Source organism: Sphaerodactylus townsendi, linkage group LG09 (assembly GCF_021028975.2).
Source record: "Sphaerodactylus townsendi isolate TG3544 linkage group LG09, MPM_Stown_v2.3, whole genome shotgun sequence".
Taxonomy (NCBI): Eukaryota; Metazoa; Chordata; class Lepidosauria; order Squamata; family Sphaerodactylidae; genus Sphaerodactylus; species Sphaerodactylus townsendi.
The window spans coordinates 72429412-72443667 of record NC_059433.1 but is presented as its reverse complement, the minus strand read 5'-3'; the positions used below and the strand labels follow the sequence as shown (position 1 = coordinate 72443667).

Below are 14256 nucleotides of genomic sequence, written 5' to 3'. Positions count from 1 at the left end.
CTATTATTTTCTTATCAGCTAGATAAGCAATACTTTGATTTTTGCACAGATCCGCAGAGGTTGCAAGATCTCACACAGTGAGAGCTCTTTGCAAAGACTGAGAGTCTAGGATTTTGGTATGATCACTATAGCTAACAGTGAACTGGAACCTTGCAGATAGCAAAAGCCACAAAACCAGGACATCTATAAGGCAAGGCAGCAGAGTCTTCAAAAACTAAGGGGGAAACTCCAGGCTGTCAGTACGCAACAGAGAACACTGCAATAAAGAGAAGCACGAAGAAGCACCTTAGAAACATATGTCTGTGTATACAATTGAAATTATCTAGTGAGCCTGACGGTTTCTGCTGTATACGGAAATGGTAATTCTCATTTTAAGCTTCCTACAGTATTATAAGCTGCAGTGGGTGCCCATAGTAGAAGACCTTACAGTCAGCATGGTGTAGTACATAGGTGTCAAACTCGCGGCCTTCCAGATGTTATGGACTACAGTTCCCATCATTCCCAGCATAATGCTGGCAGGGGATGATGGGAACTGTAGTCCATAACATCTGGAGGGCCACGAGTTTTACACCTGTGGTGTAGTAGTTAAGAGTGGTGGACTCTAATCTGGAGAGTCAGGTTTGATTCCCCACTCCTCCACATGAGAGGCAAACAGTTATCTGGTGAACTGGGTTTGTTTCCCCGCTCCTACACATGAAGCCTGCCAGGTGACCTTGTGCTAGTCCCAGTTCTCTCTGAACTCTCCCAGTCCCACCTACCTCACAAGGTGTCTGCAGTGGGGAGAGGAAGGGATGGAGTTTATAAGCCACTTTGAGACTCCTAAGGAAGAGAAAGACTGGGTGTAAATCCAAACTCTTCACCTTCTTCTATAAATGATCCAAACAAACGGGTACATCAACAGATCTCTGGATTAAAATTGCTGTGTGTCTCTTTTACCTGCACCCTTCGTTATAAAGTTTTCTGGCTTACTAAACAGAGAAGCCCTTATGGGTAAGGCGACCTATAAAATCAAATAAATGAAATAAACGACAGGGAAAAAAACATACACAATCGATAGTTTTAGGTCAACAAGACCTACTTTTTTCCTCTGACAGAAGCCTCTAGCTGATAAAAGGACGTTCAGATGTTTGGGATCAACTGAATACATTTATTTAAAAGCAATTTTAAATATTAAAAAAGTAGAAATTAACACATACAGTACTCAAACCATCACATTAAACACATGTGAGGAGACAAGTGTACGGGGGGCGGGGGGCGCAATCATGAGATTAACATTCAAATGAGATTTCAATTTCTAACTAGTGGGGCTGCTGGATCTGCTTTTTTTATACATCTGGATGCGCTATGTCATAAAAATAAATAGCCATTGCTGTTCAACAGTTCGACGTACGATTTGCAGAACATAACTTCCCTCGTCCGCTGGGAGGGGGGAGGAAAAAAAAAGAACCAACGAACAAATAAAAAATACTTCCCAAATACGCCATGTACAAAATTGCAGATAGTGGCTCTTTTGAGTTCAAGCACAAGAGCGTACTTAAAACTCAACCTATATATCATACATTGCATTTTCAGTTCTTCTATGGACTCTCAAATCACCCAGAATAGTCTTGTTCTTTTATTATTATTATTATTATCATTTAGAAAAAAGTCATATTATACTACTTCAAAAAGCATACAAAATAATAGACATTTGACTCTACATCATTTTACACATCTCAGTCTTCTTTATATGGTTTGCCTTTTTCTCGTGTTGTTTTTTAAAACCGGCGGGTTTTGAAATCTGCTGTAAAATATACTTGACAAAAAAAAAGGTGGATCCGTTTTTGTCCTTTTAATGCGTCTTGAGGCACACGGCATGGATGACCGACAGGGAATGCTTAGTCGGCTGAGTTCTGGCTTCGTATAAACAGTGCGAGTCTGAAAACACTGACACGGGTAACACTGCAGAGGCGGAGTCAGCCCTCTGTAAGCTTATCGCTTTCAACAAAACAGGTCGTGAGATGCAGCAAGCTATTGTTTTCTTTTTTAAAAAACAAAACCACTTTCCAATAATAGCCGATAAATATTTTGCTATTTCTTCATGCACGATTTCTTAAATTGACTATGTTTCGCATGGTAACCGTTTAAAATAAAAAAATAAATATTCACTGAGTACAGGATCGTAAAAAAACGTCAAAAGCGGAAGCCTCGAGAGAGATTGGTCGGAATTGGGGCTTTGGTGACAGGAAACACTTTGACGTGGAATTACAGACGGAATCGGTTTCAAAAGTTTTTTTGTTTTTTTTAAAGAGAGAGGAATGGGTACTGTTGCCAAAACAATGTTGCCTTTAAGCAATATTACACACCAGGGGGAACCTGGTGCGATGTGTGGAATTGTACAACAAGCCGCTCCGTTGATCGTAAGCCAAAAGGCAACATTCGGATTGGGTCATGATCAAAGATCAGGCTGAACAACAATAGGCAAGTGACAACAGCCTACCAGAAATGAACACGCCCTGAACACATTAATAGTCTTGATTAGGATAAAGAAAGGGCCGAAGCTGCAAATAATACAGTCTTATAACCATGAAGCTCCCGCGGGTCAAGATGCAGCCTTCCAAAATTATCAGCGTTGTGGTTCCATGATTGTTGGAGGATGCTTAGAGTTCAGGCCTGAACCCTAATTAGGATTCAGTAAAGAAAAATGTAACTCCCCAGTGACCTGCTGCTCTCTGGTTGCTCTAATTAGCCGCTGACAGTTTGCAGGAAAGGTTGTATTTCACTTTCATTTCCAAAACCATTTATCTGTTTCCATTTCCCCAGACTATTACACTAAAGGAACATCACAACTTAATAGCCTCCAGCCAAGTCAAAGGCTATTGGGAAAGGGTGGGAAAAAACACCCCTCTTAAATCCCCCGCAGCAAAATTATTGTCTTGGGGAGCCAATTAGTTAGAAACAAATTCAATGGCTTGTCTTTCAATCTAGGTAGCAACCAACCCTCCCAAAGTTGTCTTGCTGAATGTTATGGGCTAGCATAACATTTCTGATTGAACGCAGGCTGCAAGGAAGGATAGGAATCCATAAACAGACACTTTTCTTGCATATCCCTGGTTCAGCAAGAGGAAATCTCCAGCCAAAAGCTTCTCATGCTTTCCTTCAATACACAGAAGTTCTTTTATTTACTTTGTTTGAATTAAAACTACTACAGATGCTGTTAAGTGAGGTGTATATCATAGGGAGAAACTGCAACTATATAATACAAACATGAAATGGTGTTCACACACCGTAATATACTACTGGTTTATCTGTAGCGTCAGTGAATATTTCTTTTGCTGGATGCGTACATTGAACACTTTGAACAAATACCAAGGAAGTGGATTTCACAAGTTGTAACTGGGTACATTTGTAGCTGTAAACTGGGCAGTAAATGAGCCAAAGCAGCTCAGTCTGGACGCTGCATCTAAATTCTCCGCTAGTTGCCTATTTCTTAACAATACTGGTTTACTCGGAATGGTGATTTCTGTACAGTTAAATAGAACTGAATGAGACCAACCACATCTACAGAGCTGGCAGTCCATCCATCCATCCAGACAGACACGGAGATGTAAGTGCTTGATGCCAGGGATGGCTTGAGCAAACCCAAGAAGGTCCCCAGGCGACCCTAATACTGGCAAAGGCAGAGTAACACCGTCTATTTACAAGACAAGGGGAAGCCGCCTCGCAGGGCAGGCTGTAAACGAGTTCTCGTTCTGTAACAGCCGTTATATATATATACAGATATATCCACAATTTTGCACAGAATTACAGGGAGGCAGCAGCTGTTTGCTTCATGCTAAAAGTCTGTCTTAACAGGAAGGAGGTGCAACACGCGGGCTTCCAGTCCGACTTAATCAGACAAAATGTGGACAAACGACACCGGGAAGACTCCTTTTCTCTCCGGTTGTCCTTCAATGTGGCCAATCTGCAAAGGGGAAAAAGACAATGCTGTTTGGGGGAGTGGGTGACTCTGCAGGGGGTTCTGGGGAAGGCATTCATGTACTCGTTACCCACAAGTTGCTTTCAGGTATGTGTACAATTCTACATACCAGCTAGGTTGACACCAGGAATCACATAAGTACCTGCCTTAGATGCTAGAGTCGTGACCTGACTTTATTTGGACGTGCCCCTCAGGTCTGTCTCTTGTTTCAAAAAGTACACTGGATTATTGTCAAGGAACATGTACCTGCTCCACACTGAACTCAAATGACCCCAGCTTGGAACACCTCTGTGATTAAGCTAGTTTGAAACTATCTGAAGAAGAAGAGTTTGGATTGATGTCCCCCCCGCCCTTCTCTCCTGTAGGAGACTCAAAGGGGCTTACAGTCTCCTTGCCCTTCCCCCCTCACAACAAACACCCTGTGAGGTAGATGGGGCTGAGAGAGCTTCAAAGAACTGTGACTAGCTATGTCATTCAGCTGGCATGTGTTGGAGTGCACAGGCTAAACTAGTTCCCCAGACAAGCCTCCACAGCTCAAGCGGTTCTCCAGATTAGAGCGCACCTGCTCTGAACCACTACGCCACTGCTGCTTATCTGGGATACATTTAGATAGTAGACGTTTCAGAAGCCCTCTGTCATCCCCCTCACCATTGGCAATCGGTTGATCATACGAATTACTCCTTAGAACATAAGAACATAAGAACATAAGACCAATCCAGCTGGATCAGACCAGAGTCCATCTAGTCCAGCTCTCTGCTACTCGCAGTGGCCCACCAGGTGCCTTTGGGAGTTCACATGTAGGATGTGAAAGCAATGGCCTTCTGCGGCTGTTGCTCCCGAGCACCTGGACTGTTAAGGCATTTGCAATCTCAGATCAAAGAAGATCAAGATTGGTAGCCATAGAATCGACTTCTCCTCCATAAATCTGTCCAAGCCCCTTTTAAAGCTATCCAGGTTAGTGGCCATCACCACCTCCTGTGGCAGCATATTCCAAACACCAATCACACGTTGCGTGAAGAAGTGTTTCCTTTTATTAGTTCTAATTCTTCCCCCCAGCATTTTCAATGAATGCCCCCTGGTTCTAGTATTGTGAGAAAGAGAACAATTTCTCTCTGTCAACATTTTCTACCCATACGCATAATTTTATAGACTTCAATCATATCCCCCCCTCAGCCACCTCCTCTCCAAACTAAAAAAAAAAGAGTCCCCAAGCGCTGCAGCCCTTTCCTCATAAGGAAGGTGCTCCAGTCCCTCAATCATCCTCGTTGCCCTTCTCTGCACTTTTTCTATCTCTTCAATATCCTTTTTTGAGATGCTTGGCTGACCAAGGAACTGAACACACAGTACTCCAAGTGCGGTTACGCTTCCATCTTTATATAAAGAGCATGACCAATCTTTGCAGTTTTATTATCAATTCCTTTCCCTAATTATCCCCAGCATAGAGTTTGCCTTTTTTCACAGCTGCCATACATTGAGTTGACATTCCCATGGAACTATCAACTAAGGCGCCTTCACAAATCCCGCTTTCCTGGTCTGTGACTGAGTAGCACTGACCCTGCCGTACGCGTGTATGTGAAGTTTGGATTTTTTGCCCCTATGTGCATCACTTTGCATTTTGCTACATTGAACTGCATTTTGCCATTTCTGAGCCCACTCACCTAATTGTTATCAAGGTCAGCTTGGAGCTCCTGCATAGCCAATCGCTTTGTGGTTCTCACCACCCTACATAATTTGGTATCATCTGCAAACTTGGCCACCACGCTACACACCCCTACTTCCAGGTCATTTATGAATAGGTTAAGAGCACTGAGTGCTGTCACGGATCGCTTGGGGACACCACTCCCCACATCTCTCCATTGTGAGGAATTTCCCATTTACACCCACTCTTTGCTTCCTGTTCCCTCAACCAGTTTTAATCCATAGGAGGGACTTCCCCTCTTATTCCTTCATTGCTGAGTTTTTCTCAATAGTCTCTGGTGAGGAACTTTGTCAAGAAAGCTTAACTTTTGGAAATCCAAGTATAGACAATGTCCACTGGTTCCCCCTTATCCACATGCCTGTTTACATCCTCAAAAGAACTTCTAGTAAGTTTGTAAAGACAGGATTTGCCTCTGCAAAAGCCATGCTGACTCTTTCTCAGCAGGTCTTGCTTTTTTGTATACATGTTTTATAATTTTATCTTGTAATGATAGATTCTACTAATTTACCAGGAACAGATGTCAAACTGACTGGCCTGTAATTTCTCGGGTCCCCCCTAGATCCTTTCTTAAAGATTAGGTGTGACATTGGCCATCTTCCAGTCTTCAGGGATGGCGCCTAGTTTCAGGATAAGATTGCATATTAAAAGTGAGAATATCAGCAATTTCATGCTTGAGCTCTTTCAGAACTCTTGGGTGAATGCAATCTGGGCCAGGGGATTTGGTAGCATTTGGTTTATCAATGGCTGCTTGAACTTTGCTTCACTTAATGTACCACTATCTTACGTTAGTTCCTCAGATTTACCCCTCCTAAGAAGCTTGGTTCAGGTGCAGGAATTTTCCTCACCTCCTCTTGGGTGAAGACAGATGCAAAGAATTCATTCAGCTTTTCTGCAATCTCCCTGTCATCTTTTAGCACACCCTTTGTTCCTTTGTCATCTAACGGGCCTACCGCTTCCTGCTTTTGATGTACTTGAAAAACTGTTTGTTGCTGGTTTTGATGTTCACAGCCATGCGTTCCTCATAATCCTTTTTTGCCTCCCTTACAGCTAACTTGCTTCTCTTTTGCCACCATTTGTGTTCTCTCTGGTATTCTTTATCAGTTAAGTTGGACTTCCATTTTCTAAAAGACATCTTTTTTTTCCTAATAATTTCCTCAACGTCCCTTGTTAACCATGGTGGCTTTCTTTTGGACTGGGCGCTGCCTTTCCTAACCTGTGGAACACATTCCAGCTGAGTGGAAAGGAAGGAACACATTCCTCTCTTGTCTTTGTCTTGAAGATCTCTATAGTCGCAAACCGTTCATTATATCCTAGTCAACTGGAATCCCATTTTTAATCATCACTCAGCAGTCCTTATCACCCATAGGCGTCAACATTCACTACTCGCATTACAGGGGAGAGGTACACTAAATGTTTTTAAAAAATACAGTACCACCTTCTTCTCAGAAGTGGGGATCCTGTGATTTAAATATAAAAACAGTACTCTTCTGAAGAAGCAACATGAAACAGGGATTAACTGCAGGACTTTGTATGAGTGTCTCGGTTTGAATACAAGCCCTGCGAACCTTTTGTTTCCTCACCTAACAAGAACTGAATGTAACAGAAATGTGCACTCTGATTTGGAGGAACCGGGTTTGATTCCCAGCTCTGCCGCTTGAGTTGTGGAGGCTTATCTGGGGAATTCAGATTAGCCTGTGCACTCCCACACACGCCAACTGGGTGACCTTGGGCTAGTCACAGCTTCTTGGAGCTCTCTCAGCCCCACCTACCTCACAGGGTGTTTGTTGTGAGGGGGGAAGGGCAAGGAGATTGTAAGCCCCTGCAGGAGAGAAAGGGGGGATATAACTCCCCCTCTCCCTCCCCCCTCCCCCTCCCCCTCCTCCTGCAGAACCCAACTGACATTTCTAAAACAAGACCTGACGACCGACCGGCAAATGTGGCACATTCCAAAGCAGCACCGCTAACCCACGTGGTAACAAAAAATACAGCACCTCGGAAACTGCTGGGCGATTGTTTTTCTTTCACGGAGGATTCATCTTATTTTTTAAAAAAGTGAAATGATACATACCCACCACTCTTGGTCCTCTTCACCGGTCACAATTATAATTTCTCCTTCGACGAAGGTCAGCTCGTCGTCATTGTCTGCTTGGCAATCGTAGATTGTCTTCACTCTCCTAACTTTGTTCTTCCCCTTTTGGGAAAAAAAAACTTGTTTTAATTCAGAAAGGTTTTTTTTTCCTAAACGGGAGATTATTTTTATTTATTTATTTATTTATTTATTTAAGGTTTGACGCGAGCAGACCGGTATGTCTGCGCCTTTGCTTGGAATATCTCCCCCTGTACAACTTTTTTTTTTTAAAAAAAAAAACAACACCTTTTCCTAGGGAAACACTTCTTTTAACAGTTCACAAAGTAAATATTCCCATAGTTCTAACATTCAGGTGTCTGAAAAGAATTTTAGGGTTACCTAGAATATGAATTACAAACTGCCGTTCTGAGACAACATCAAAAGGCTTTGTACGTTTGGCTGCATCTACAAGCACACAATGACAACTACGCATCCTTTCCCCCCTTCTTATAAGAATGCGAACAGAGTCTCTTTCTCTAACAATAACATACACACAGAGCTTCGCTCTGTCCTTCCGCCCCAATTCCTTAGCACAGTCTTGCGCATACAGCACATCAGATCTGCTAATCAGACTCCATAGCATAGTCTTGCGCATACAGCACATCAGATCAGACTCCATAACCTCGCCATGTGGCATAGCATCTGAGCATCATATAAATTCTTTTATTTCTGCAGAGCTGCAGACAGATTTATTGGATCTATTTAGAATTTGTACAGTCTGCCTTTCCCTCCTTAAAAACAAAAAGAATGACAAAAGAGAGAGACCCAAGAAGTTGGGAAGATGAAAGAATAAAAATATTAAAAGTTCCAAACATCTGAATGTTGACTCCATTCAGATTTAACACCCAAAAACTGGATATTTTTTGTAACAGATGTTGCTAGTGCTTTGACCCATCATAAGAACATAAGAACATAAGAACAAGCCAGCTGGATCAGACCAAAGTCCATCTAGTCCAGCTCTCTGCTACTCGCAGTGGCCCACCAGGTGCCTTTGGGAGCTCACATGTCACACATGTCATCCATTATGACATGTGTGTGTAAAGTGCAGCCAAGTTACAGGTGACTTAGAGCAACCCACAAGGGTGTTATTTATTTACTAGCTGGCCCATCCACGCTTTGCTGTGGCCCCCTGTGGTGGGGGGTTTAGGAAGGGCAGCAGGGCTTGCTGGACGGCTGGGCCGCAGGTCGAGGGCACGCGCAAGGCCCGTTGGGGCTTGCTGCTGGCACGCACCGGGAGGTTCCCGTCCAAGGCCCGGGGCCTGGCAGGAAACAATCAAATCGACCCCCGCGGCAGCCCCCCCCCCCCACCCGCCAGATTGGTCTTGCTGTGTGCTTCGCTGTGACTTACGGTGTGTGTGTGTGTTAGAAATTGAAGGGAGGAGGAAGGGGAGAGGCGTACCGGTCGTGTGCTGAGCCGTGGCTGCGAACGCTCCTCCTTCCTCTTCCTGTGTCCAGAGCAGGTGGTTTCGCGTGGCGTGAACGCGCACGCCGCACGGAATGCGGGCAAGCCACGCCCCCGGCCCAGCATTGGTCTGCTGCGTTTTTGGGGAACATGTGTTTTACCGGGCTGAGGTGTGACCTAGGAGCCTGGTGAGGGCATGAAAACCTGCCCGCCAGGGAAAGGGATGTCGTGGCCAAATTTCAGAGGAATCGGTCCAGCCGTTTCGGCGTTAGGCCATCAGTAACAAATGCACGGTTAGCTTTTTATATATATATATACGATTTATATTCCCCCTTTCCTGTCCTAAGTTTGCCTTAGGGGGCTGAGACTAAGACAAGAGAGGTTGTTTGCCATTGCCTGTCTCTGGATAACGACCCTGGACAAATTCCCTGATGGTCTCCCATCCAAGAACTAACCAGGGCTAACCCCGCTTAGCTTCTGAGGTCTGAGGAGGCCAGGTTTCACTGGGCCATCCTGGTCAGGGGGAGTTATGCCATAGAAGGTGATTAATAACTTTAAAGGAGACAGAGAGAAATTAACACTTTGTTGTGCTGGATGACTTTGATTTTGTCTTCTGTACCTGCCTTTGGTTTAAAGCGATGATGGTTGTGTGTGAGAGTGTAGGGAAATTAAAATGTAAATTTTCCAGAGATCCACCATATAGGATTGCACAAATCCCAGACAAATGTTGACAGCAGCAGCAAAGCCTTTCTGCAATACCAGAACAAAATTTCCACATACCGTGTTGATCTTTCTAGGGAGAGGCACAGGGGTCTCTGGCAATGCATGCGTTACATCATTGGAGTCTTCTGACGCTTGCCTTTGGATAGTCTCTCTAGAGTGCACCTTTGGAGAGAGATCCACAGAATGAGATTTTTGATTTACCTCCAAGGGCTGAGGCTTTGGCGACAATTCTCCATCTTGGATCTTAGCCAAAGCATCTCCCAGCTGAGGCTTGGGAGGAAGGTCCTTCACTTGCGGCTTGGGAGGTAAGTCTGCTAACTGTGGTTTTGGTGGCAGATCTCCTAGCTGAGGCTTGGGGGGCAGTTCTCCTGGCTTGGGGGGCAGATCTCCAATCTGAGGTTTCTGGGGGAGGTCCAGAGGCTGTGGCTTTGGGGGCAAATCCCCCGGCTGGGGTTTCTGTGGCAGATCGAAAGAAAGCGACGCTGACTTCTGGAAGATCTCCAAATGAGTGGGCTTGTCGACTGAAGGAAGATGGATGGTTTCTATTTTTCTTAGTGCCACTGAAACAGAAAACAAATGTCAATACCAGCCTTTTAATAAAGTACTTACTGCTCCCTTTCATCCTCTGGCCACTAGTCGCCCACCACTGAGGAACTATCAATGCAAAGTACCACAAATGAAGACCTACACCCAAGACTTTATCGTTTTGTAGCAAAACCAGGCTATAATGTGTCCTCAAAGGCTTTCATGGCTGGGACCCACTGTTTGCTGTGGGTTTTCCCATCTGTGTGGCCATGGTCTGATAGTTTTTGCTCCTAATGTTTTGCCTGGCATCGATGGCTGGCATCATCAGAGGCGTATCAATACAGCCACTCAGCCCAGAAAACCCACAACCAATATTCCAAACGTTGTGTACATCTGACATTCTCACTGTGCCTTTTAGCTTACGAGCCGCCTCATGCAAATACAGGGTAGTACTCTAACGATGACTATATTCCTGGCTCTCTCCCTTTTTCTGCTAGCTCAAGAAGAATGCACATAATTGGTTCTGGTGGGCATTCCGGGCTGTGTGGCCGTGGTCTGGTGGATCTTGTTCCTAACAACTTCCCTCTGTGATACGCCTCTGAAGATGCCAGCCACAGATGCAGGCGAAACGTTAGGTACAAGATCCACCAGACCACGGCCGCACAGCCCGGAAAAACCCACCAGCACCAGTTGAATCCGGCCGTGAAAGCCTTCGACAATGCACATAATCTTCGCCTAAATATAATGCAGCACTACGGAAGCTACATGGCTGGTTCTGTCTTCTGATGTTGAAATGCTTAAAAAACAAGAGCCCCAGTTCTTACCCCACATCAGGCCAATCTATAGGGCAAGCAATCACTTCTTGGCATGGACTCTTATTTACCCCTTTCCTTCTCCCAGGTGAAAGTTTAAGCCCCCTTCCGCACATGCAGAATAATGCACTTTCCAATGCACTTTGCAGCTGGGCGGAACAGCAAAATCAACTGGCGAGCAATTGCAGAAGTGGATTGAAAGTGCACTATTCTGCATGTGCGGAAGGGGCCTAAAGCAGACACAGCAGACGTCTTGAATATCCCTCACCTTTTTGAGGTAGTTTAGGAAGAACTCTTGGGCCCAGTGCAGTCTTGGCAGTACTGATCCTGTTGAACAGACATGACATGTCGAAGATTACAACTTAATCCTGATTCTGAAATACTTCATATTTAAAGCACCAGTCGCGAACTTCACCAGCGCAAAAATTTTCCACAGAACCAATCAAATAGGTCACTTTTAATTTCCCACAGAACCAATCAAATAGCTCACAAGGTGGAGGAGGGGATTTTAAACCCCCTCCCCAGTATATGCTTTCAAGTTTTCAGATTTTTCTGCAAATCAGTAGAATTAACAGGACTCTTGATATTTCTGTTAAATGATTGATTGATTGATTGATTAATTGATTGATTGATTGTTTGTTTAGGCTTCTATACCGCCCCATCCCCGAGGGGCTCTGATGGTATTATTATGGAATTATGGTATTAAATGATGGTATTATTATGCTGGTATGTTCTTTGCTATGTTACATTATATTCATTATATCAGTGTTTGTTGATGTTTTCAATTTTGTGATAGTTTGCTTACGATATTTTTATAATGTGTAATGTCATGATTATTGCTAATGGTTGATTATATTATTTATGTTTCTGTCTGATCTTTTGCTATTCATGATGTTATGCTTATTTGATGTTGTTGATTGACTATGCCCAATTGACGTTTATGTTATGACTATTGATTATTGCCACTCTTCTTGTACACCGCCCTGAGTCTTTCGGGGGAGTGCGATATATAAATTAAATATACAATATGCGATAAGAGAATACCCCCAAGTTTGAAGAAGTCAGTAGATACCAGCAAGGACAACTCAATGGTATATTTCAAATCTTGTTCTGGCTTCAGGAAATGTCTCTAACTGCTCAGTTGCAGATCTTTCTGAAGAAACTGAAGCAAACGAGCTTTATAGCTGTCATTTACTTCCCTATATTTATTCATGGTTTGTGAAACAGTAGCAACACTTTTAATCATCTGCCAGACAATATAATGGGGATGGGTGGCGTGAGGACTAAGTGTTATGTCTGCCCTGCCAAGACTACTTGCTATGAAAAAACTTCTTTCCTTCCCCGTCGTTCAAAGGACAAATCCATATGGAGAAGTAAAGCAGGGCAGTGCTCATAACCTTGAGCCTTCTATTATCTGATACCCTAAACGTGCATCTAGCAAAAGCCAATAAAAACTAGTGCAATGAAATAGCCAATCAGAAACAAAAAGGAAGTTTTACTACACATATCCAGAGTGATTTTCCATGGTTCTGTGAAAGTCTAGCTACCTACAGATTAATAATCTTGCACAGTTACAGCAAATACCAAATGTATCAAAATACCAGAGATAATAAAATCTTACCCTGACTGTTGAGATATGCCCTCAAACTTGTTTGCAGCTTTAGTGGCTGGTGGCCCCAAATCATTACCTAAGTAAACAACGAACAATTTTCAATGTAAATTTAAAAAGTAGCAAACAGCACCATGAAGAGTACGAAGTAGAATTTTAGTGATATATTCTTATTTTTTCCATTCACAACGATGCAAAATCAGGAGTACTGATGAATTATGAACAAGGCAGAGTACTGGTTTGAACAATTAAAGTCAGTCTACTGGTGAAGGAGAGATATAAATATTAGTCAACATTAGCAACAGATTTTACTATATCCACATAATTCTTCTGGGCTCTTCAATGGTCCTACAGAAAAGAAACTTGATCAACGCTGTTTGCATGAACACATATATATTTGTGGCCAAGGTTCTATGAAGGAAGTTGGACAAAAGGTAAACTTCTTGACGCGACACACGCCAAAACTTAATCCACATTTGAAAACTGCAATTTCTGTAAGGGGTCCATTAAGTTGAGCCCAAAGAGCAGGAGACATGCTTGAAGAATTACTTCAATAAAGCAAGATCCACAAAGATCCCAGTTTTTGGGAATATTAAATGCTCTTTCTCCATTCATGCATGTATCAACTCCTTTTACTACAAAACAGGGATTCTACAGACCGCAAGAAGTACTATTTATTTATCACTAGGCCAGTTAGCAACAACCTTTCTGGAAGGAATTCAGTTAGACCCAGAGGTGGAACGCTCACGGTGACGTATGGTCACATGTCCCCTGGTACACGCTAGCTGGTTATATGGGGAGTTGAGAATCACTCCCCGCACACCCCTCCCCTCGGGCTCCTTCAGAAAGAGCAGCCTGGTGGGCCGGGCTGAGGGGTGGCCTGTGGCAGATTCCCACTGGCCAAGGTAAGTGGGGACCAGAGGGAGGGCAGTGAGGGGGTGCGGGGGTGGGCGGCTAGAGCAGGTGTTGCTCCGGGCACCATCCCCCCCCCAATACCTCTGGTTAGATCCTAGCAACCAAAGAGAAGAAGTTACTTCATTTAGGCCTGCTGCAGAAAAAAAACATGATCTAGAATGCCACTACAGAATGCTAGACCACACAAAAATGTCCGTAGCCATGCAATAAGAACTATAAGATGCTGCAAGTTGTTTAAAACAAAACAGCAGGATTGCAGTGCATCCACGCTGTTTGTTCCATTTCAAGATGTTCGTGAGAACTAGACCCCACATAATAAAATCAATGACATACATAAATGATATGTCTTCGTTACAAAATAACGGCCAATACAAGGGCCGTCCTAAGAAAAATTAATTATATATGAAATGTATTTCCTGATGCAACAAATGAAAATCAGAAAGATGATGCTAATGGTAAATATGGGTAAGGGAAAAGGTGACATG

The 14256-nt window shown here is 43.6% G+C and overlaps 1 protein-coding gene across 12 annotated transcripts in view; it reads right to left on the bottom strand.

The window, feature by feature from the left end:
• Positions 1-1126: 1126 nt before the first annotated feature.
• The window catches only part of ASAP1 (ArfGAP with SH3 domain, ankyrin repeat and PH domain 1), a 159268-nt gene continuing 146138 nt past the window's right edge, over positions 1127-14256 (bottom strand). For 11 of the 12 annotated variants that reach the window (XM_048507378.1, XM_048507389.1, XM_048507386.1 and 8 more), the window contains 5 exons: positions 12869-12935; positions 11516-11574; positions 9968-10470; positions 7726-7848; positions 1127-3943 (listed from right to left, as the gene is read on the bottom strand). In XM_048507378.1, coding sequence (XP_048363335.1) covers positions 3869-3943; positions 7726-7848; positions 9968-10470; positions 11516-11574; positions 12869-12935 — 827 coding nt within the window. In that variant the 3' untranslated portion in view covers positions 1127-3868. The remainder of the gene's footprint in view (positions 3944-7725; positions 7849-9967; positions 10471-11515; positions 11575-12868; positions 12936-14256) is intronic. The other variant, XM_048507388.1, reaches the window with a different exon arrangement.